Source organism: Dermacentor albipictus, chromosome 1 (assembly GCF_038994185.2).
Source record: "Dermacentor albipictus isolate Rhodes 1998 colony chromosome 1, USDA_Dalb.pri_finalv2, whole genome shotgun sequence".
NCBI classification, from domain to species: Eukaryota; Metazoa; Arthropoda; class Arachnida; order Ixodida; family Ixodidae; genus Dermacentor; species Dermacentor albipictus.
This window is the reverse complement of record NC_091821.1, coordinates 116,873,226-116,897,051: the sequence shown is the minus strand read 5'-3', so window position 1 is coordinate 116,897,051 and position 23,826 is coordinate 116,873,226. Positions and strand designations below refer to the sequence as shown.

Here is a 23,826-nt window from a genome sequence, read left to right as displayed (position 1 = left end):
GTCTAATTTTGCACCTGCGTTCCTGATTGGACCAAACCGTGCTAGGATGACCTGGAATACTGGTAGGGTGAAGCTTTTCAGGAGAACTGTCACGCCGCCTTGCTGCTTTGCTGCACCCTTGGGCTTTCTCCGCTGTGCAAGCTGCGCCAAAGCGGCAGTTGTCTGCTATGCACTTGATATTTTGGTAGCTGTTAGGCAACATTGCGATAATTTCACTCCTATAGTATACTACGTAACTGCAACATAATACTGCAGCGACTCACTGCACAGCTAGAGAACGCGTTTGTGTGCTGTAAATACGGGGATTTTGTGTATTTCGTTCTATGCTTGCAAGTTTGTCACCGCAATGGTCCGTACTTATGGGGCTGTTTCAGGCACACATTCAGTGCGCACTTCATTGTGAGCGGAGGTATTTAGTTAGGTGTGGCATGATGAACATAAATGTGCTGCAAAATAGAATAAGCACAAGGTCACGCGCCTAACCAGGAGAACGAAGCAGATATAAAAGACTTGCTCATACTAACGCTTTGTGCCTTTCATTTACTTTCTTTTATTTCAGGCGTTGGATTTGCTTTACAAGACTGCCTTCCGCGCTCTGCTGTTTCATTCTTAACATGAAAGTAAATTTAGGAACTAATTCAGTTTGCTCAACGGTTCTTACATAGCAACTATACTTGCTGATCAATTAATACGTAGCTGTAATTACATAATGAATATAGTCAACTTATAAGGACGTATACTTCTCACGTTTTACTGCCATTTAAGGCAATAGCAGTACTGATATCTAAAGTTAATAGAAATATTTGCAGTGCATCAAGGGTTGTACTTTAATGCAAACACACATAAAGCGTCATGCGCAATAAATGCTTCCTGGTTTACGTAGCAATCCTACCTGAGGCAATAAATTATGCTTACAACTATCCCACTGGCGGGTCATTTGCATACGATAGCATGAGACAAGTTACATGTTGACGATTTATGAGAGGACTCGCGGAATATATAACAAGGCTGTTGTAACAGTTGAACTTCTAATAATAAATGCGTAAATGGCTGGCGAGAAATAGTTATATATTAATTTCAATCTAGAAAAATAAATTTGTGTATAAATAGAAAATTTCCTAAAAGGAGGAGGGGCCGGACAAATGCAGATGACGCAGATGTAAGATTCAATGTTTCTGGCGGGTTGACCATTTGTCTCCGCGTCATATCACCTCCAGACCTCTCTCCTTTTGCTCTTCTCATTGACCTATCATACGTAAAGTAAAGCCCCTGCACCTTTTTAGTCATACGGCGTAATCATACGGCGTAATCTGTCGTCTCCACATTACATCACCACTTCCAGTCTTCTAACCTTTCTCGCTTCTCATATTGAGCTATCATATGGCGTAATGTCGTCCCCACATTGTATCACTGCTTCTGATATTTCTTTACTTTCTCTCTTCTCTTCTGTAGTTATGCGCCTCCGCCACATTGCTAGGCATTGCATCAATGCATCAATTCAGAGCCAAGTGTACTCGCTACACTTCTTGATAAAGATGCTGCAGGTGGTGCAAAGCCAGATAAATGTGGCTTGATCGAAAGGCTAATAGAAGAAAGCAACCTGACCGGTGCAAAACCAAATCCCGCTGAAAGCGTGTCTCAAAAAAAGCGATGAAAGGCTCATTTTTTACATTTGCGGCTATGTGACTAGGAATATTGTTCTGAAAACAAAGTGTGAACACTTTTGCGATATTCTACTAACCAAGAAAGAATACGTTAGTCAGCTGAGCGCAGCTGATTACACACGTCTAGCTGGGGGACAAGGGAGGCTTGCTGTACCCGTCTGGCCATCTTCTTAGATTTATCAGAGATTTTGAAAAGCTTGTCACAAGCTGCAGAGTTTCAGTACTCTGGAGCTTCATCACGAAAGCGTGACGGACATTACTGAACTCATCAGAAAAAAACTGGAAGTTGCGGTCAGGTGCCCCATTTGCGCGCATTCACTTGCCGGTGAAATTATTGCTTCCTATGTAACTACTCGTCTCCAATTTTTTTGCGAAGTCTTTGAAACGCGCAAAGGCTAACCGCTGTGAATCTTCAAAATATGTGAAGTTAAGCTGCTGTACGTGAGAGTGAGTTATTTGAATCTGTTTGAAACATTCTCATCTATTGCACTTTTTACAGTGAAGCAATCCCAACACTTCGGATGAATACATTATATTGATGTACAGTGATCCATGTAGAACGACACAAGGCCGATGCATGACTGACCCCTGCATACCCCGAAACATGCAGTCTGTACCTGCTTATAATGAATATTTGTTGTCTCTTTGTTTTTGTCAGGCACGTAACATAGGAGACCTCTCTATTTGTTGATTATATTATTTACATAGAGCAGGTTTGTATTCCTGAACAATTTTCTGAAGTGACTGAAATAATACTTTTATGTTTGTACATTGCTTGCCGTATTTTTGATTCGGCAGTTATTTAATTTATACAGCAAAAATGCTGGTACCTATGCCCTTAATTTTATCTGAATATCTGTGAAGTCTATTTCTGTGGGACACCTTTTATGTAAAACCTTGTGGAATAAAGTTTACCTGGCATTGCTTTTATTTCTAATGTCTGCATTTAATACAAGCTTTGTCTAAGCTCGTTGCTGCGCGCTATCTCTGAAGCGAAATAAGCTAACATGATTGCAGTGCTACGGCCGTCTCAACTCTTTATCTCATTTCCCTTAAGCTCTCTTTCAGTGCTCTTTGGATAACAAAGTACTAGTCGAGGCTAACAAATTGTCGAACGAAAACATTTGGATATGGCCGTAAACCACTGGCAACCGTGACAAGAAAGCTTGTAGTGGTGAGCGAAGCTGTCACTGCACCTAAGTACTGCAGTTGACTGCGCGAGTAAATTAGTTTTTTTGTAACTCTTGAGTTAATTATTGCATGCAACACCCTTTTGCCAGCTTACGCATGTGAATAACTTTGTTTTCGTTCTCTCCTTGTGTGTGACTTCATTTTGTGCGTTTCTATGCACGCACAACTCCCACATTACCGTTTCCGAACTCTAACACTGGAACTAGGCCGCGCTGATCATCTTGCTCATCTTTGAGTGTTCTTGATCATAGAGCGAGATCTTTGCTTGAGGATGTGCAACACTTATAAAACTACGAATCTTGTTTTGTGTAGTTTGTCTCTTTGCTATTGCCATCAATGTTCCACCTTTCTGGCAAAATTGCAACGTTTTTCCTTTTTTTTTTCAGAACAAACATCTCTTTTCACAATTTTCTTTCTTTTTTTCAGGACGAATATCCATCTTTTCACACTTTCGTTTTTAATTTGAGGGCACCATCTGATGATGGCTGCGGGCACTAAACGTGTTCAGCTATGACGTCCAAGATTTACAGCACCACACAACGCAACAAGCTAATCACGGACGCTGTGAGCCACAGCAATGCATTGCTCTCAGTGCCACCTGCATCACGTGCGCTAGCGCTTTTAACCACGCTATTATGGCTCGACCTTCTTGTAATGTTTATAAGTCATTACTGACAAGATGCTGTCTACCAGGAATATTCTGGGAATAAGTGAAATGATTCTTACTGATGAAACTTTAAAACCTCGAATTAACGAACTTTGCAATTTAACGAAGTTTTGTGCCGCAAGTACAACATTATTATATCAAGATACGACTATATTAGGTCAAGGTAAAGTGATAGATTAGTGCTCAAGAACGTCTAAGGCATCAATGGTATCCCGAACAGAGCTTTAGTAATCAAGAAATTGAGGTAAGTGAAGGACACAATTAGAGAGTTCCCCGAGACATTCAAGTACTAGCCCGATGACAAAGGCACTCATTATAATTCTGAGACTAGTGCTCAACCACTTGTAATAAAAGGATCATTGTATTGCATTATAAGACAAAAGAAAATGCTACTTGTCCAGTTCTATTTTATTTTTAGAAAAAAGAACTCATTGATGCTACCCTTGACAACAATGTGGGTGATCGCAAGGTTTCGTTTTCTCCACTCTGCACCGACTACTCTTTCACATTTCAGTAGTTTGGTTATCATGCAGTTCTGCGCTGCTTTTGCTGGCACACAAAACTTGCACAAACTGCAAATAGCAGAGGACGCCATGTCCATGTGATGTTGTGGGACTCCCAAATGGTTCACGCCACTTGACCAAGAGCAGGTGTAGCGACGAATCTAAAACTGTTTTGGCTCGGTTCCTCCATGGCCACACGTTTGCATTTTTCGCAAAAAAAAAAACCATAGCGCAGTCTGTCTTGCACTGTTTTACGCAACAACAGTTAAGGAGGGTGATGGCATGTGCAATGTCACCACTCCCCACTCGGGGCGGGAGAATTGCATTGCGGTAAAGGTAAAGTATATGTGATTTTCTTGTAAACCAAGTCTTTTCTTGACACGAAACAAGCACTGCGAGGTTTCTGGAATGGTATTTTAATAGCCCACATCGACTTTGTATTTGCTTTTAGTGTCTCTTTAATAGAAAATTTTAGGGAACATTCAGTAATCTCATTATTTCATGACTTGCCAACAATGTGGTATGGTGTTTGTAATATGGCTTGGTTTTACAAAAGTTATGCAGTCCCATTACATCTTCTAAGTGTTGGAAGGCATACTTTCTAGCTTAGAGCTCTAAAACTCGAGAGCCATTTCAGCACTGTTTTTGTGGAGAAGGTGGGAAGTTAAGGAGCTAAATCTTGTCTGCTTGTAACTATCATGCCAAGGCTTATTCTTGAAATAACCACTGTTACCAATGTCTTTCTTGCGTAGCGTACATGTTGTGTGGTTCAAGTCAAAAAAAAAAAATAGTGTTGTTCGTTGTTTTGCTCTAATTTCTTTTTTATTTCCGTTTTGTTGCTTGAAATAAACTTTGTGCATTTCCATTGTTGCAGGCAAAAACTCGCAGGAAATAAGCATGCAAGAATGCGCATTAAAGAAAAGAACTAATCGAAAGGCTGTTGGCTATGCAAGCTGCCGGTGGTGTGCGGCTAGTGCTCATCCGTGCTGTGGAGGTGCGTGGAGCTTAAAATGTACAATGAAGTTTGACATCTGAATTATATTATTAATGAGATGTTTGCAATCAAGCGTAGCCCATTGGTTGTTTCATTCACGTCCTTTAATATAACTTGCTTGAAGCCACTTAACGCCTGCTACTTATGTGATGAAGAGCCCAACTCATCTCACATGTCGGCACATGCAAGTTGTTGGTTTTGTGCCCAGTGTTCTTCAAAATATAATTTTTTTTTTCGGAAAAAAAAAGATCTACGTACTTAGTCACACCTGACTTAGTGATGCGAAATGATCAAATGGTCCACTGTGTAAAAATGCCAGCGCCGTCTGTAGCAGCGAAACAGCACCTAAATTCCCATTGGCTGCAACACCACACCACGAGCCCACCTCGACAGAGCAGAGCAGGTGAATCGGAACACCTGCTGCTGCAGTAGCACGCCAGGTGTTGCGTGAAGGGAGAGGGCATCGCCACGACGCCACATCACCAGCGCGCCTCGACGGAGCAGATACGGCGACGCAATGCTGCATGCAGACGCCATTCTACGATTGCTTTTGTTATCTGTGCACTCCTTGTCCGCGCAAGCTCTCGCCTGCATTGTGACTGCGCCTCAGTAAGGCCAAATCGAAAAGCACCAAGCATCTCAATGCACTCACTTGCCCGTGAGAAGTTCTTAACTCGAAGAACCGCTCAGCAGCATTCAGTTGGACATTAATTTTGCATTCACAACTCGTAAGAAGTGCTTAGGTGTCCTCAATTTTTTTTTTTCTTTTTATATGACCTTTCAACTGCCCATGGTGAGGGCTTACCTTACCTTCATGTGGAGAAAAACTAGATAACTAGATCGCAGACACTCTGGTAATCTGGCACACTAATGGAATTTTGAAGGGGAGCGTCACTGCACCGCATCAGTGCATTGTAAGACACTTGTCATACACAAAATAGAAGGAGAAAGGCTCCTATTGTAAGAGTTCTAGCTTCTTTTCATCGATGTTGTTTTGTGAGCATAGGATGGGGACATTGGCCACATACGTAACATCCTTGACCCAATGTGTCTGACGCACCAGCTTTTGCCTTTGCCACTCCTCACTTCATAATCTGTTCGTCTGCCTGGCCTGTTCTGCACAAGAAGAGCCATGCAACCACTTGCATTGTGTGCTTGGTTGCTCCGTTTGGCTCCTTGTGTATGTATAAGGGGCTTTTCTAATGCCGTGCAGGGAGCAAGCAACAGAAAAAGAAAGAGTACAATGCAGAAGGCCAGAAATGGAGAAGTGCAAAATTTTTTTGACAAACAACAATAAAGATTCCTCACTGCAATGAGCTGCCCACAACGGGTAACATGAAAAGATGAAAACATTGGTCTGGGGGAATAAACAAGAAAATGAGATGCTGACCACACAAGCTGAAGGCTTGAAACAAAGCAACATGAGCATGTGCATAATGCAAGAAGCACAAACGAGCAATTAAAGAATACAAAAAATCAGGGCCACAATGGGCCGCATTGTTCACTGTGGGCTAAAAAGCATGGCTGCTTATATAAATGCACAAAGGTGTAAACATAATGCTATCATTTTTTTTTTCTCTGCTTTTGTCAAAGAAAGAAAAAAGTTGATCCACCTCCGTGCCAGCTTTGCCTGCAGTGCCCCAACAATAGCAAAAAAATTATACTCTGATGCAACAAGTAGCAAGACCGCTTTCACTATGCAACTGGCATAGCAGTGCTATTGACGCAATTTATTTGCACAGAAATACCAGCCACATTGGACGAGAGTAGTATCAGAGTCCATTTATACTACTGGTCACAATACTTCAGGCCAAGTTTGATATAGGGACAGCAGCTGCCACTAGGGGCGCCAGTGCAGATGAGAAGGCCACGATTAGTGGTGTTGTCGCCTTGCTTTGGCAGTTTAGAATAGTTTAGATGGGCTTAGGACCAATCGCACTAGGCCGACACAATGCTTATTTTGGTCTGCCAACTTCCTGTGACAGCTGTGTGGCGCCGACAGTTATGTAGGCAGCAGTGGCATCGTCGGTAGACAAGTCAGGTGATTTTGTTGCTACACTGCAATGTCACAACGGCCCCCTGTGCCGTCACAGCTGACATGAAATTTTCGCCACTGATTTCTACATGTGCTGCTCGCTTTATGTTTTTTTTTTACTCATTCTCCACAAGACATTTAGCATATTCACAGCAAGAAGCAGAGTACAGCTTTCCGCATTTCAATACCATCTATCCAATGGTGCATTTCTTCACACTAGCATGTACGGCCATACTTGGTTGTTCACTTCAAGCACAGCGTAAACTGTGCAGTGCTGACACAAAATACGAACGAAATATGGCAATACATGCTGATTTACAAAGATGAGCACTGTCGCATCCCACTACCCGAGACGAGCTGCATGATATGAGCGATCGGCGGCTTCAGGTAGAGGCGCCTTTGAAAACAGTGCCTGAGAGACAGCGAGACAGTGGGGGGGGGGGGGGTTAGAACTATTCATCATGCATGTAGCGTGCTTAATGAAGTAGTATTGCCAAAGTAAACCATGCGCGCTTAAGTGTTCTGTTAGAGAGAGCGTGGCTTTCTTTGAAGACATCAATGCCTGCTCTATACTCACATAACTGAGCTAGGCACACTGCAGTATTGTGGGGGCTGTCACTTGTTGCCCCTTTGGTATAGGAGACAAACAAATATGATAGCAGAATAATATAACAACCACTTCTATAGGTTGTGAACAATACGTACAGAGCTACCACTATATGTAGTCGCATTTCATTCATGGAAGCACCAGCAAATGTGACCGGTGGCCCTTGATCGACAATGGTAGCGTACTGATGTTGGCACTACATAGTGTCGCCGCTTCCCAATTCTTGCTTGCGTACCATACAACACCTCAAATCACTATGGCCAGAACCAAACTGTAGAAGCAGTGCCCATTCTAAGTGCTTATCCTTTAGCTCAGGTCCATCGGTAGTGAGAGCACGAACTCGTCTGCTGAACTAGGCCTAACATACGCTGAACAAGATCGACACAGCTTCAAACTCTATTTGTACGGATGGAAAAGGCTGACAATTGTGCATTTCAACTGCATAAGCACGTTCAGCTCACTGAGCGCAATTAAATATAGGGTGTTCCAGCTAACATTGGCCATACTGTTGAAAGAAAAAAACACGGTTTGACTGACCAAACACTGTAGGTCTCAATCGTATTTTTCACAATGTTTTTCCTTGTCCCCCCCCCTTTTTTTATGGGCTGGCTAACGTTAACTGGGACACTCAGTGTGTGTGCAAAGGTATATATATATATATATATATATATATATATATATATATATATATATATATGTGTGTGTGTGTGACAGGTGCTGCGGTAATCGTATTGGCTGCGCGACGTTTTCTCTCTGCGGTTGATTTCACATAGGTTGGCAGCTCATTTAGTTGGCCCCTTTATTGCTGGAACACTACTGCTACGCACAACAGGTGTTCGGCATTGTTCTTCAAGCTCCTCAGGACCATTTAAGCTTCTCTACACATGCTAAAAGGCAGAAAGAAAGCACAAAGCCACTACGAAAATCATACAAACAGTCCAGCCAGCTGATACGCCGCTTGCCGAGTGCCCATTAAACGTGCCCCCTCTGAACCAGCGGTGCCACCACACTGTCACTGTTCACTGCATATGAAGCTCTCCCATAGAGTGATGGAGAGGTTTTGTGACCATTCAAATAGTATCAAAGGACTCTGGTAATACTAACACAACTGCTTTTTCCATGAGGGCCTTGCTGGGCTAAGTAAGTAGCCATAAAATGCTCATGCAAACGTAATATGCGAGACAGTGAATACACAGGATTGTGCTGCAACATGCCTAAATTAATGAGCTGTTGAACGTGCTCGTCATTTGTCTTGGCTAAAATGAAATACTAACTTTTTTTGCTATTTTGGTACTCACGTTTAACATGGGACTGCTCAAAATTTTGACGGTCTGCAGCATTAACAGCTGGATGCGGCTCAATGGCAAAAAGTTCATCACAGAACATGAGACGGCAATTTTCCAAAGGTGTTTTTGATGCCCTGCAGTAAAACAGAGCACAAAAGCAACACAAGCAGTCTGTAGGTTTTCCTTTAAGTATAAATGCACCAGTGTGAAGCAAATTGTACACATCACCCTGCATGTTCTGTCGTAATTTAGCACACTTGGGTAAGCTCTTTAGTCTACCTTCAAACTCATTTATTAGACCAAGCAGAACATGCCACAATTGAAACACACAAATGTCAAACCAGAGGGCTGGCAAGCACAGTTCTGCATCTGTTCAATATCTGCTCCTTCTGCAGGTGCAATGTGACTGTGACACACATTATGAAGAACAAAAGGTTTGGACATTAAGCGCAAGTGTACAAATGAAAACTTGTTTGTTTGTGCCTGCTACTTATGCCAGTTCAGTCAGTGTCAAATCACTGCAAGGAAGATTACAAACTTCATGCTCCTATGTAAAAAGCAACTGCCAGCAGCTAAAGAAATTAACCAATAGCCTGCTGTGGCTACTTGCACTTATAAGAGGACAACAAATGGAAAATTAAAGAAACAGGGCATCACTCACCCAATAAATATGGTGGCCCACAGCTCTTTCTGGGTGCGAGTCGACTTCTTGGAAGTCACCAGGCAGTCATACCAAAAGCCCAATGAAGATGGCTCTTCGACATTGAAATTGACCATGAGTCTATCACCAATGCTCACATCTACAAAGGGGACCACCTTCTTGGCTCGTGGCCGGAGACAGTTCAGATTTAGTGCAACCACTTCATCTTCATAACTGTGTAAAACATTTTTTTTTTTAAAACAAGTCATTAGTACACATCTGCTGCAACAATACTCCATAACTACACCTATGACTTACATAAAAACACAAGCACTACTTGCCTCTAAATATATGAAACATTCAGTAGTGACTTGTGCTACTGCATTACTGCACACAAATGCTGAACTTCACAAGGTTCACACAGTTGGTGATGCATTAATACTAGTTTCTCAGAAAATTATTAGAGGCTGCAGACGTAGCACTGAAAGTGTATTTTAAATGATAAATAAGAATCCTAATACAACACATTTCCGTTATTTCAACTCCAGTTAAGTCGATCCCCACTAAAGGTCCCGGCCAGCCCCCATGCATTTCTATAGGCCTAAACTTTCATTATTTCGATCCTAAAATTGGCCTTCGCCGATTAATTTGAACTTGTCCATTCAGCATGCATGCGCCTGACCCTTACAGTGAACCCAATAGCAACCTCTTTACTGGCAGTGTCTGTCTTGGCAGAGCTTAGGGGATGCATTTAAAAATGCATTTTAAATGCAGTGAATGCATTTAAAAATGTAAACGAATCTCCAGTCAAAAACACCTATTTTTGGCCTGCCTGCATAAGAAGTCCTTTTTTTTAATTAAATTCTGATGTACTACATGCCAAACCCAGAATATGATTATGTGTCATGCCATAGTGGGGAACTCCGGAATAATTTTGACCACCTGGGGTTCTTTAACGTGCACTCAATGCACGGTACACAGATGTTTTTGTATTTCATTACATCAAAATGCCGCCACCGCTGCCGGGATTCGATCCCATGCCCTCAGGCATACCAGCACAATGCCGAAGCCACTGTGCAACCATGGCAGGTAGAAGTTTCTCAAGCAATTAAGGTAGCTCACAATGTCTGATTATGGTATATACCCGATTCTAACAACTCATCATCATCATCATCAGCCTATTTTATGTCAACTGCAGGACGAAGGCCTCTCCCTGCGATCTCCAATTACCCCTGTCCTGTGCCAACTGATTCCAACTAGCACCCGCAAATTTCCTAATTTCGTCGCACCACCTTTCTCTTCTGCCGTCCTCTACTGCACTTCCCTTCTCTTGGTATCTATATTGTAACCCTAATGGTCCAATGGTTATCTAATCTGCGCATTACATGACCTGCCCAGCGCCATTTCTTTCTCTTAATGTCCATTAGAATATTGTCTATACCCGTTTGCTCTCTTATCCAAACCGTTCTCTTTCTGTCTGTTAAAGTTATGCCTAGCATTCTTCATTCCATCGCTCATTGCGTGGTCCTTAACTTGTTCTCAAGCTTCTTTGTCAGTCTCCAAGTCTGCCCCATATGTCAGCACCAGTAAAATGCACCGATTGTATACCTTCCTTTTCAATGATAACGGTAAGCTCCCAGTCAGGAGCTCACAATGCCTGCTGTAAGCGATCCAACCCATTTTTATTCTCTGAATTCCTTCTCATGGTCAGGGTTCCCTGTCATTAGTTGACCAAGGTAAATGTACTCCTTCACAGACTCTAAAGGCTTGCTTGCGATCTTGAACTCTTGTTCCCTTGCCCAGTTAGTTATCATTATCTTTGTCTTCTGCATGTTAATCTTCAACCCCGCTCTTACACACTCCCTGTTAAGGTCCTCAATCATTTGTTGCGACTCGTCCGCAGTGTTGCTGAATAGAGCAATGTCATTGGCAAACCGAAGGTTGCTGAGGTATTCACCGTCGATCCTTACTCCTAAGCCTTCCCAGTTTAATTGCTTGAATACTCAAAGATTACTCTACAAACCGTGCGGCGAACCTGGCTTGGGAAGTTGGCTGCCACCGTACAACACATATTACACTTGCCCATATTTCTTGCTAAAAAATTAGTTGTATGCTAGATTTCTACTTTAACGGCTTTAATGTTATCTCTACGTTAGTTTTGACTTTGGACACCTAGAAAGTGGGGACCGCGCTTGATAGCCTAATAAAGAAAAAAATTTGTTTGCACAAAATGGCAATTTTTTTTCACCTCTTGTTCCTTTGTGAACTCAATAATTGAAGGCACTATGAGAAGACACACTTCAGGACACTAAAAGCATTATTTGAAAGGCTGATCTTACAGGAAGTTATCAACTACCTCTGAAAGGATGTGCAAGCTGGCTGGTATGTAGTATGTTAAAATACACCACTCTGCTTGGCTTTATCAAAATCTGTCCTTTCTTTTAAGGTTCATTAAGTTCTGCTAGACATTTAGAAGAAACACATCAACTATGGTGTAAAGGAACAATAAACTTTTTTTTGCTGAAGTGCACAATAGTATGTCATCATGGCATACTGTCTAACGTAGCCAAAATGTTTCAGTACAGATTTCTACAAAATTTATAGGAATATCCACATCTTTATTTTGACAAACAGTCATGCAAATCAGCTTAAGTAGCTTAGGCTTAGCTCCAACGTCCAACAGATGTACCGTGGCTAGGCTTTTTGAACATATACTAGCTCACATAACAAAGCCAACTTATAAATGGCAATTGTGATTGTAAATATACAATAGATGTCTACAAGGGCAATACCTCTGTTACTTGTGCATCACTGTATAATCATAGTTCTGTCAGATAATGAATGCTTCTTTCTTGGCCCTCAAGCCTACAATGGCAATGCACAAGTTCACCCATTCAGCACATGCTCTGACAATTTCAACAAAATTTTCAGAAACTAATAAAGCAAGAAAAGCTCCAAGCACTTTTCATTCAGGTAGCTCTTATTTCCGATTTAACTTGTGTTAGCAGCCAAATTATGCCTATTTTAAATTAAGTAACCCAGTTTTAATTTACTTGTATGATAAATTGACAAAATTAGATCATGTGAAAGAGAAAAGCCAAGCATCTACTAATAAAAAAAATGTTTAAATCGCAGGACAAACCCCAAAAGAAAAAACAATCAGTGGCGATTTAGTGGAAAATGCAAGAGAAATGCACAAGGCATTACGTCGCACCTCTCTGAGGTCCTGGATTCATGATTTAAACCGTGTTCACCACTATGCAAATAGTTGTCTAGGAGCTCATTCGACACATGTCCTGCCTTTTTTATGAGAGAAGTACAACTGATGGTGGTCCAGAGCAGACAACCATCAGTTGCATTATGTATGTGTGTGTATGTGCGCGTACACACACACACACACGCACACTCGCATGCAAAAAATATGCTTCAGTGGATCTTTGTAGTAAATGACAATGCCCACTAAATGACGAGTTTCACTACCACCACACCTACTACAGCACAACACCACCAGTTACTGCCATCACTGCAGAAAGCACAGAGAAACTTTGCACAATACACTAATTTCCTTTGGTGCACACTGCTGCCTATGTCACTATGACTGAAATCTGATCAGTGCTCTTCTCATAACCAAACAGTCCATGGTTCAATACCACCTAGACACAAACATTTTTTAAATGGTACCATAGTTGCTGGCTATCAATGCATCGATACAAGAACTTGATCTACTGAGTAACATGCCATACCACATCTATAACAACTCAAATGCTTCCACACGCCATCAGAAGAGAACTTTTCTCCCAGTGATCATTTAAAAACTATGGCAATGGTTGCAAAAGGCTGAAATACGTTCATTATGCCAAAAGTTGTGACTAGTTGCCTTTTAATTATTGTATCTCATAGCACAGACAAATTTGTACACATCATGACTGGAAGATGTAAATTTTCCTATTTATTTCAGATCAATAAAGAAAAAAATGTGTCCTCATATCAAGCCTGCAACCTGCATACCAAAGCCATCATGCAAAAAAAAAAACACAGAAACTTACTCATCAAACTGAACGTGGTAAAGTAAGCCATCATCTGCAATGGAATTTGTTGGATCTTCTCTTTTTAATTCCACAGATGGTTCATTGGCTGCAGAACGAGCAGGCAAAGGCTGCGACTCTGCTGTTTTTGGTTTTGAAGCCTCCAATACGCTCTCTCTCTCGCAGCCATTCACCACATTAGTTTCTTCCCCCGAGTCTGGGGGTGTAGACGTGCATTCACCTTGGGTAATTTTGACAACTTTGGCTTCAAACCAAGCTCCATTTGTCAAATCTCGAGCATCCACCAGATCGCCCACCTGCATGTCAACATGTGTCACCATTATTACAAATTGTTGACGTGTTTCTATCGCAAAAGCATGCTTACTCATGGTGCATAGCAAGAGAACATTTCACAGTAGCAATGAGCTACTGTTAAAAAGTAACAACAAATAATGAGTTTTTAGTTGCCACTTCAGTGTTCTGGATCAAAACACTGCAACATGTGCTTTCATTTCTTTCATAAGTTACAATACCACACTGTGTCAGTCCTATCTCCCATTATACATGGGCATTTCAACATTGCACCCTCTAGTGTACCTCCTCCACAAGTAAAGCAACTGCTTTGCTTTCTGTAGCAAGCTTTTAGCAAGGGCAGGTACCTATTACAATACCTACTAGCAAGATACCTAATACACTGCAAATTTTACAGATTTCAATTCAATTTTTTCTCTATTCCAGAGAAGAGATTTTTCAATCCAGTGTTCATCCAGAAAAGACCGTCTCATCTCACGATGATCTCATGAAGACCAGAGTTGGGTTGGACAATGGTAAAACTAGATTTCTGGTCCCTCTTATTCATGCAAGTAAGATGACAGCTTTCATGCACTTTCATGAAACGTTATCATCAATCACAAATATGCTAGATTAGGGACTTATAACAGGCAGTATTGCAGGCTTAGCAGTAATAAGCACAGAAGCAGTTCTTATGCTTCTACAGTTACGGTGTTCAACAAATCTCAGCCTTTTGTGTTTACAGGCTAAATTCATTGTATACTTCCTGAACACTGTCATTGTCATAACATTCACACTGCAGTCTTACTGTGGATAAGCTGTGTTTCCTATAGGTCTTTCTCTTTATAGCTAAATCAAGGGCCTAAACACTTGGTTCTGATGGAACAGCATAGACATTTATCTTCCTCAAAGTGGCTTTCATATGCAGACATACATGCAGTATGGCTTCTTTTTCTTGTTCGTTTTACACAAAGACAAAATTTAAAAAAGATTACTGAAGCAGGAATAGAGGGGGGACTGCAAAGTACTCGAACGCCAATTACTGATGTGAGCAGTTGTACTATCAGGGTCAAATGAAACGTGAACAGCACAGCGAGTGGCCGAAGCATAAGTGAAGGTATAGTGCGCGCCGTCCAGCCATCACCACTGACCGGTGTGCACATTCAGTTTGGCCACAGCGCGAAAGTTTGCCGATTGAAAGAATGAATGTGGCATACAAACGCCAAACCGCATGAGCGAATCTATCTCTAATGATGACAGTGCAAACTGCACCACGCACACCACTGTTCATGTTTCATTTGACGCCGATGGCTCTTATGGTTTCCACGAAGCGCGCGACAACTCGCCGTAAGCTGCAATATTTTAGCTTCTGTTTTATTTTATTTTCTCCCTTACAAACATAAGAACCAGAACGCAAGCAAAAATATCTCACTACAGGGGGACCGAGTAGCGCGGCCAAACCGGATGTGCGTGCCTGTCAATGATGATGACTGGACAGCGCACACTATACCTTTACTTAAGTTTGGGCCATGCGCCCCGCTGTTCAAGTTTCATTTGACGCTAATAGTACATCTGCCATGATGATCTACAGGAATCGTTTTTCCCATTAACAGCACTGAAGCATCAATTTAGCCATTCTGCAAATTCAGGCAAGCCAATATAATTGCCAGTCAAACAAACATCAAAAACAAAATTAATTCCGCCTTTGAATGAGCATGCCAATAAATATATTTAAAGTAAGCAAAACCAAATGCGTGCTCAGCTATTTTTTTAGTGTACATAAATGCAAAACTTTGCAAACATGAGTTGCCATATTCACGATGATCATCTACTTGCAATGCCCAAACCTAGTGAGGGGCCATTGAAGACAAGAATAAAGTAAGGACATGGTGCCACACTAGGGTTAATAAACAAGATAAACTTTTATGGTATGGAATTACGATTATGTTGCAAGCTCTACTGAATGAACAGAAATATAATTCACTTATGAGGTTAATGAATGCTTGTTGAATACTAGTGGAATAAAACAAAAAAGAAAATGATGCTTGAGAATTGACTGCAAAATCGAATGACATGCAGTACCTTTAGAAAAATCTCAGTGATTCATACATAACTCCTCACGTGTACAGTCACGGACAATGAAACAGAGACAAGTTAGGGCCAACAAAACGCATTATTTAGGCTCAAGGAGAATGTGTTGGGAGGCTAGTTGGTAAGACATTTCGGCTTGTATGCTTAGTGCGATTCCTATGCCACCTTTCACTACCAGATAAGTAGGGGTGCGAGATCATGCTCTCATGCTGTTACTTGAAAGGGTTGTTCTACTTTATAATTGCTTGTTCGTGTTTCATTTGTCCATTAATGAATGTGCACATTGCATTCTAATAAAATTTATAGTGCATTACCCCATTGACTCTTTTAGAGAATTATATTTTGAACCATTTAAGAAGTACAATTAAAACACCTTGACAATTAAAACACCTTACATGGCCAGTGAATTAATATATGAATACCAAATAATTTACAGAACAAACGTATCTGCTAGCACTTAGTAACAGCACAATGACATAGCTTGCACTCTCTATTCTACACCCTTATACGTGACTATGTAAAGGCTTAAGGCAAATAACGAATTACCTCTTAAGTAGAAAATAATTAGAGAGATTAGAATCATTATTTCTCACTGCGGGTTCACTTTTCAGCGCAAAATTACATAGGGACAGAAGGAAGACCACACCACACTAGTGCGGTGTCGTGTGGTCTCCCTACCGCCCCGTGCAAGTTTGCACTGAAACATTAAACAATACCTCACTTAGTTTACCCTACTTCTAAACAATACTCATCTTGGACATGGCAAGAGCTATGTTTTAAAATCAAAAACAGGCAACATGTCCTGTGCTTGGATGCACATGTGCAGTAACCTTCAACCTTACAGCATTAAAAAACATAGCATTTTTTTTTCAACATTCCATACAGTTTGAACAAGCTCGCACTCTACATTCTTAGCAGTCTCTCCTCGCTATTTGAAGAACAAATATACTGACCTTGTAGTACAGGCTTTGCATGAAGCATGGAGATCCAACAGGTGGTTTGCTTGGTTCCTAAAGAAAATTGCAGAATTATTCATTTATCACGGCAGCAAAACCACATTAAGCCTATAAGGAACCCTGAAACAACTTCTAACATGGTAAACAAACCTGCTTAGTCATTAGACTTTAGTGTCATGAACATCAGAGCCAAATATTACTCCTGTGTCTTTTATATATGCTCCTATGCACTTAGATCACAATCATTAAGTCAGATTTTTCAAGGCACGATGACTAAGCAGTGGCTGCAGCAAAAGGGAAAACAAATCTCATCACTGAGAGAGGTTGTGCTGTGGTAGCTTGATAATTGCCTGCAGTGAGGGTGTAAAAGATGAGTGCCATACAAAACAAGCACAGAGGAGAACACACAAATTATCCTGCCACTACCAGGACCATTGCCAGGCTGGCCTGTTCAATTAACTGCGGCAGCAGTTCTCTCTACAAGCCACCTCCACAGCACTATATGGGGGTGGACCAAAATACCACTAAGCCAATATTATGGCATAGGCTATGCTGATACCAGAGCTAAGAGCATAATGAACAGAGCATGGCAGACATCTTTCCATACAGACACAGCAGCATAGCTTGAGGCACAGTAATGACAAAGAAAAGGAAAAGAAGGCTACAAGAGCATGGCAGCAGCCTCCGATTGCTGACAACTTTATTTATACATACACACAGCATATTCACGAGATTTTTTTTGCAAAAAATTGAAGAGGAGGCAACCTTTAATACGAGACACATTCAACACTTTTCATAAAAGGCATTGCAGAGCCCTTTTAAAACTTTGTACAAAACTGTGCGCACTGTGCATTTGACCATATTCACTGATAAAAATAAAAAGCTTGGAGAGAAGTTACTAATGTTTGGCTTTTTTTTTCGCATCATTTACATGACAACCAGCACTGGATGAGTGCCAATTTGTGCATTTTGATGAAACAACAATGTCAAAACAAGCCCTGATGGCTTCCAGGATGGCTGTGACAAGTGAGCCACTTCTATTATTCTTTTATACAGTTCTGCCCATATATTCCAAGCATAAAAACTTTTATTTCTAATGTAAAGAATACAACAAAAACAAAGGATAGCCAACTGCATCTTCACTCTCCATCAGCAGACTTCCAGCAATCGTAGTGCTATGTACATAAATATTTGTGTACATGTGTTGTAAAAATAAAGATGGGTGTACAAGATTTTAATATTTATCTTAGGTACAAGTCAGTACTTTTCAACAAAAAATAATGTTGTTTTTTTCTAAAATAAGAAATGGCATCCAAAAGGGGTTAACATCAATTATCAGAGAACTGCAACACAAAGCAAATGTTTACACAAGCCCAAGTTATAGGGAAGCACACATGGTTGAAAACAGTTCATGAACAACCAAGCTACCATTTTTATTAAAGGAAAGTTCATGCACAAGTATGGGGTAATGCATTAAATATAGTACTGGATAGCTGCAAAAATAAAAAATGGCAACCTTGAATATATCCACACTATTCTGCCAAAATAATGTTCAAGACGGCTTACATTATCACATTAATAAGCAAAAATTTGCGCCCTACACAATGTTTGTCATTTTTCCTCCAACAATGTATAGCGGTCGGCCTAGTAATCACAGTATGAAGCTTCAAGGACTCAAGAGCTCTAAAGATAACCTAAATACATGATCATTTAATGTGACCAGTTCAATACACACCTAGAGCACAGCAGCTTCAGGCATAAAGTTATATCGCATAATTTAAAGGTGGTGGTCACATGGTATAATAAACCAGTCATGCCAGTATAGCGGACACTAAGAACACATCATGGCTGTGCCACTGAAAGCTGAGTACATTACTTATCACCCTGAATACACATGTTTTTGTCAGATCAGTAAAGTTAAGCAGCACTGTGCTCGACAAGTATTTCCAGTGTTCATAGAAAAAAACAACTAAAAAGTGTTCATGGATATTCAAGCACCTCCCGAAACATTTTTAAGGACTAAAGCAATATTACGTCTGACAGTTTGAAAACAAAATGCCATCTTCAACAAAAGTAACATTTTCTGTCTGTGGTGAGTGAAACGTTGCGATGAGGTGTCCAAACAAAATCCACTGTACCCCATTTCAAACATAGCAGGTAACACTACAAAGGCTTTCTTAGAAAGACTTTTCTCACTGCATGCATTTGTGGCTAAAAAAATGGTGCATCACATTAAAAGAAAGATGTAGGTATGCGTCCCATAATTTGACATAACATTAGGATTCATACTTATATGTTGCAGAATATGGCGTAATTTTTACATAGAAGACGCCACAGATTTGAACCTTATTAAAGGGACACTAAAGGCAAATATTAAGTCAAGCTAAAGTGGTGAATTAGTCCTCGAGAATCTCTAAGGCGACAATATTATCGCGAACAGGGCCTTAATTATCGAGAAATTGAAGTAAATGCAGGACATGATTAGAGACTCCCCCGGGGCATTCAAGTACTTGCCTGATGACAAAAGCACTCCTCAGTTAAATTCTGTCACTCGTACTCAACCACTTGTTGCACAAAACATCCTTGTATTGTATTATAAGACGAAATAAAATGCTACTTGTGCAGTGCTATCTCATTCTTTAGAAAAAAGAACTCATTAAAATTACCCTTGACAATGATGCGGGCGTTCAAAGGGTTTAATTTTCGCTCGACTCCGTGCCGCCCACGCTTTCACGTTTCAGCAGTTTTGTTATCGCGTAGTGCTGTGCTGGTTTTGCTGGTTTGCGAAACTCGCACAAACAGCAGCAGCAGATAATTCAACTTCCATGTGATGTCGCGGGGTGCCCGAACGGTCTATGCCACTTGACCAAAAATCAGCTGATGCAGTGAATCCACCACTCTGTCTTGGCTCAGTACCGTCCTTTGTCAGGCGCCGCTTTACACCCTGATGGCAGCAACGGGCGATGGCTTATGCAACGTCACCGCTCCCCCAGTCAGGTGGCGGGAGATTTGAATTGCAATGTGCGCTACTTCCAACACAGCTACGGTGTGACCTTTGTCCGCTACACTGGACTTACTAGTACTCACATGAGTGGTTTGGGCTAGCTCATGAAAACCACTTCCAATATTAAGAATGCAGTAAAGCACTATTTTTCATCGTTTTGGACAATGCTGCTGTCAGTATAGGCATATCGGCCACTGCTGCACAGACCACATTAAAATTTTTACACACCACTTTTACGTTTAGCATAATAAGAACAACTAGTACATTACAGCAGTATTTCAAACTTTGCTAGCACAACCAACGTGTACGTCCAGAGAGCCATCACAGAAACTAATGAAAGGCTAGTGTGCTTCAAGCCACAAATAAAGCCCTGCAGAGGGACACAACACAAACATAATCTGACCATATGTGATAGAATATCCCTTCAATCAGCCAAATGTTATGTCCCAAGTTATAAAACTCAGTCTATGCAATCAGATAAATGTAAAAAAGCTTTTTTTTTTCCAATATCTCTAAACTCTGCTGCCTACTTTAGGAGACGATTTCCCCTTAGAATATGAGTCACTGCCCTTTAGTGAGCAGCATATGCTGCTGAAAAAAATTAACAACAGACAGGCATGTTACCCAACAGAACATTTAAAAAAGTGCACAAATGAGGGGGAGGACTATTGTTCCAGGCACAGAAACTATCCTAACAGCACAGTGGTAGTGCTTCTGACTTTTACTATTTTACTATAATGTCTGACTTTCAGAACACAGGGCAGTCTTGCAAAAAGAGACTGCGATTTTCAGTTTCATCACCTCTTATCTACACTCGTAATTTACCAGAACATGAAACCTTATTTCCAAAGCTTTCCTGCAGCGTCTTTAGACAATACAGGGAAGCTTTAAGATAGTACTGCGATAGGAATGTTTCAAATCACAACTCACCTTCAAATTCTCTTTGAGTGAAGTCGAAGAGCTTGCAGAAGATGTGCTTGTGGAATCTGGTGGAACAACCCTGACTAGCAGCTGAATAATATCATTCAACCCAACGTCATAATCAAATAAAGTATAGCCATCTTCCAGCTGAAACAAAGGTAAACAAACCAATCACAGCAATTCAGCATAAATTTATGACACGTCACCTTTACACCAACAATTGTGCACATTAGTAAGATTAAATGTACAAGCAAACACATGCCTTACTTCACCCACAAAAATCTCCTTAACATATTAAAGTCACATGTTATTTGTAAAATGGCCCATCAACTGAAGAGACCAGCAAAGCTGTGGGATGAACAGCATTATGTTACGTCAATACAATAAGTGAATGTAACCTTTCCGCAGGCACTACTGACTGCTAAGATGCAGTGCATTCAAGTGCAATACACAACTGCTGCACTGAGATACCTTTCGAAGTACCATATAAAAACATGAATAACAACGGAACATGCAGCCACATATAGCAAAATGTTCAGAAATCAATAGCCCTCATCACTAACAGAAAAGCTAAACGCTCGCTACAGAGACAGAAATCATACATGTCAACATTTCGTTCTACTGTAAAAATCGCCAGCGCTGGAAGTCCAATCTTCACACAAACTTGTTCGTGAACTTTTTCCAACTATGACTAAAATCATTCTGCCCAATCTAGTCTATTATTCGGGAAAATGCTGTAAAGCACCTTGTATCTCAGCGAAAATATGCAGAGGCACTACTAATTTGCACACCCTAATTCGACGCAACGCAGTGTCCGTACGCAGCGAAATGCTAAGTGCAAATTATGCGAGGATCGTCTTAAGACAAAAGCCTACACCAATTCGTCATCCCGCACATATCAGAGATCAAATTGCAGCGGAAACTTACCTGTTTGCCTCGGTAGAAGAGTCTCTGCAACGCTGTTTCGACGTCGAATTCATCGCGAACACGAAGCCGCAGTTCTTCCACCTTAGTGATCTTCGAGAGGCCATCAATGCGCACCGACTTCCCGCCGTCCATGGTTCGCACTTGGATCCACATCGTCGCAAATACTGCTCCTGCGAGCTCAGGTCTCGTAAACAGACAATTTACGTTGAGTTACTTGAGAAACAGTGGTCCTGAGTGGTTAGATGAAGAAAGAGGAAAACTCAAATCTCGTGCGAGCTGAGCTAGGGCGTGCTGACCCACTGACAACGCACGATCACTTCTAAAGTGACTGCTGCGTTTGAAGGTTTCGTCGATTTGGCGGGAAAAGCTGCGCGCTGGCGCGCTGGCTTCGGATGGATACACAAGGGTTGCTGGCGCTACTATCAATGGAGTGTTCGCTTTTTCGGTACGTTGAGGCAATGGTTGGGGTAGGTTGAAGGCGTGAACATAAGCGGGAATGTGATGGACGCAAGAATTATTTGACAAGGTTCGATAGCTTTCTGCAATCACTTGATTTTGAATGGTGTCGATACCTTCTCATGGCGCCGGATGCGCCTGCTTTTTGGACTTGTATCCGCGTTCGGGAACCTGTCCCACCTGCTCCACCTGAACGTTCCATTTACCTTACTATGCCTACCATGCTTCTGCTTCTTTCAATATAATGCGTAGGTGCCTGTCACACCCTAATCTCGAATGTGACTGCCCCAGTCGAGCTTTCTGTAAAGGCGATACGCTGTCATGTGCCTTTTTTATGTCTACGGCGACGGATTGGATGATGGTGCACGATATTCCGTGGGTGCCTCATGAATGGGAAGGAGGCTGCCGTGAGTTTCAAATCGTTTGGGAATTCCTTTTGGCAGAGTGATATACTTCGGCATTGTCCATGGTCCAAGTATGCGAGTCGTGGTCATTCATTCTTTTAGATTTGAGAGCACTGTCTGGCTTTGGTGTATTCAGAAATGCACCTGACGTTCTCTGTGAAGCTAATGACATCTTCGACTGGTCGTTTCTGCATGAGCGCTCTCGCAGGCGGCGTAGTCTTCGGCTGGTTGAAAGAGGGTGCGCAGCCTGCATTCAGCTGGTTCTTCTCGAACCAGCTGAATTCAGCTGCATTCAGCTGGTTCGCTCTCCTCCATCTTCGAACGTTCCGAGCTCTGTCGTCAGAGCAGTGGTCGAGATCGAAGCTTCTCCCGCAACGTCTTCACAGCACAGCGTCGCTGCAGTTTGCGACGGCCCACCGCAACTTGGGTCACTGCGTGCTGGCGTCTCGACGAACGCTCGTCCCACGGTGCTTCCGCCGGCTCGGCAGCGCCGGGACAATGCATCCTTTACTCTAAAAGGTGGCGTTGGGTTAGCTGTGTCTGTACCCAAGCAACCCTAGCCGACTGCCAATGATTGGCCGATTGTTGGGAAATAGTCGGCAGCCGCCTTCACTGGCCACCCGAATTCCGAAAACAGTCGGCCCGACGCCTCCTTCCAGCTACATCGGCACGCGGCCGGCCGCGCGGGCTGGGCCTCCGTCAGAGCACGACTGGACGCCGAGCGTGCCAAACACTCGTCGGCGCGACAAGCCGGCAATGCATCGGGCCGGCTTTAGTTGCCGACTGAACTTTGCCTCCACGTATTTTTTTTTAGACAGCATAAAATGCATTGCGCTAAGTAGATTACTACAATAATAAGCATTTTGCATGCTGCCACAACTGATGCACACTGCCGAAGCACCAGACCGCAACTCCGGACCTTTCTTTTAATTTATTTTTTTTATGAGTTTGCTCGTGTTGCTGCTTGGTTTCAACTCACGTTTCGCTAAAAAGCGGCATTTTTTTTTTCTCCGCATTGGTGAAACGCTTTGCATTGCTTTTAAACTGGTTCGTTCGCCGTTGGTTCGGTTCGACTGGGTAGGAGATGTCTTTTTCGCATGAACCGTGGCAAGCAGAGATACTAATTAAACACTCTGTGAAAAATGCAAGAAGAAAGAATGCGAC

The 23,826-nt window shown here is 41.8% G+C and overlaps 1 protein-coding gene across 2 annotated transcripts in view; it reads right to left on the bottom strand.

The window, feature by feature from the left end:
• The window catches only part of LOC135907861 (E3 ubiquitin-protein ligase UHRF1-like), an 84,508-nt gene extending 62,087 nt beyond the window's left edge, over window positions 1-22,421 (bottom strand). Inside the window, exons 1-6 of one of the 2 annotated variants that reach the window (XM_065439615.2) lie at window positions 21,803-22,421; window positions 20,885-21,022; window positions 16,948-17,004; window positions 13,634-13,929; window positions 9,609-9,821; window positions 8,960-9,081 (exon numbers count right to left, since the gene is read on the bottom strand). In XM_065439615.2, coding sequence (XP_065295687.1) covers window positions 8,960-9,081; window positions 9,609-9,821; window positions 13,634-13,929; window positions 16,948-17,004; window positions 20,885-21,022; window positions 21,803-21,955 — 979 coding nt within the window. In that variant the 5' untranslated portion in view covers window positions 21,956-22,421. The remainder of the gene's footprint in view (window positions 1-8,959; window positions 9,082-9,608; window positions 9,822-13,633; window positions 13,930-16,947; window positions 17,005-20,884; window positions 21,023-21,802) is intronic. The other variant, XM_065439616.2, reaches the window with a different exon arrangement.
• Between the last annotated feature and the right edge of the window lie 1,405 nt (window positions 22,422-23,826).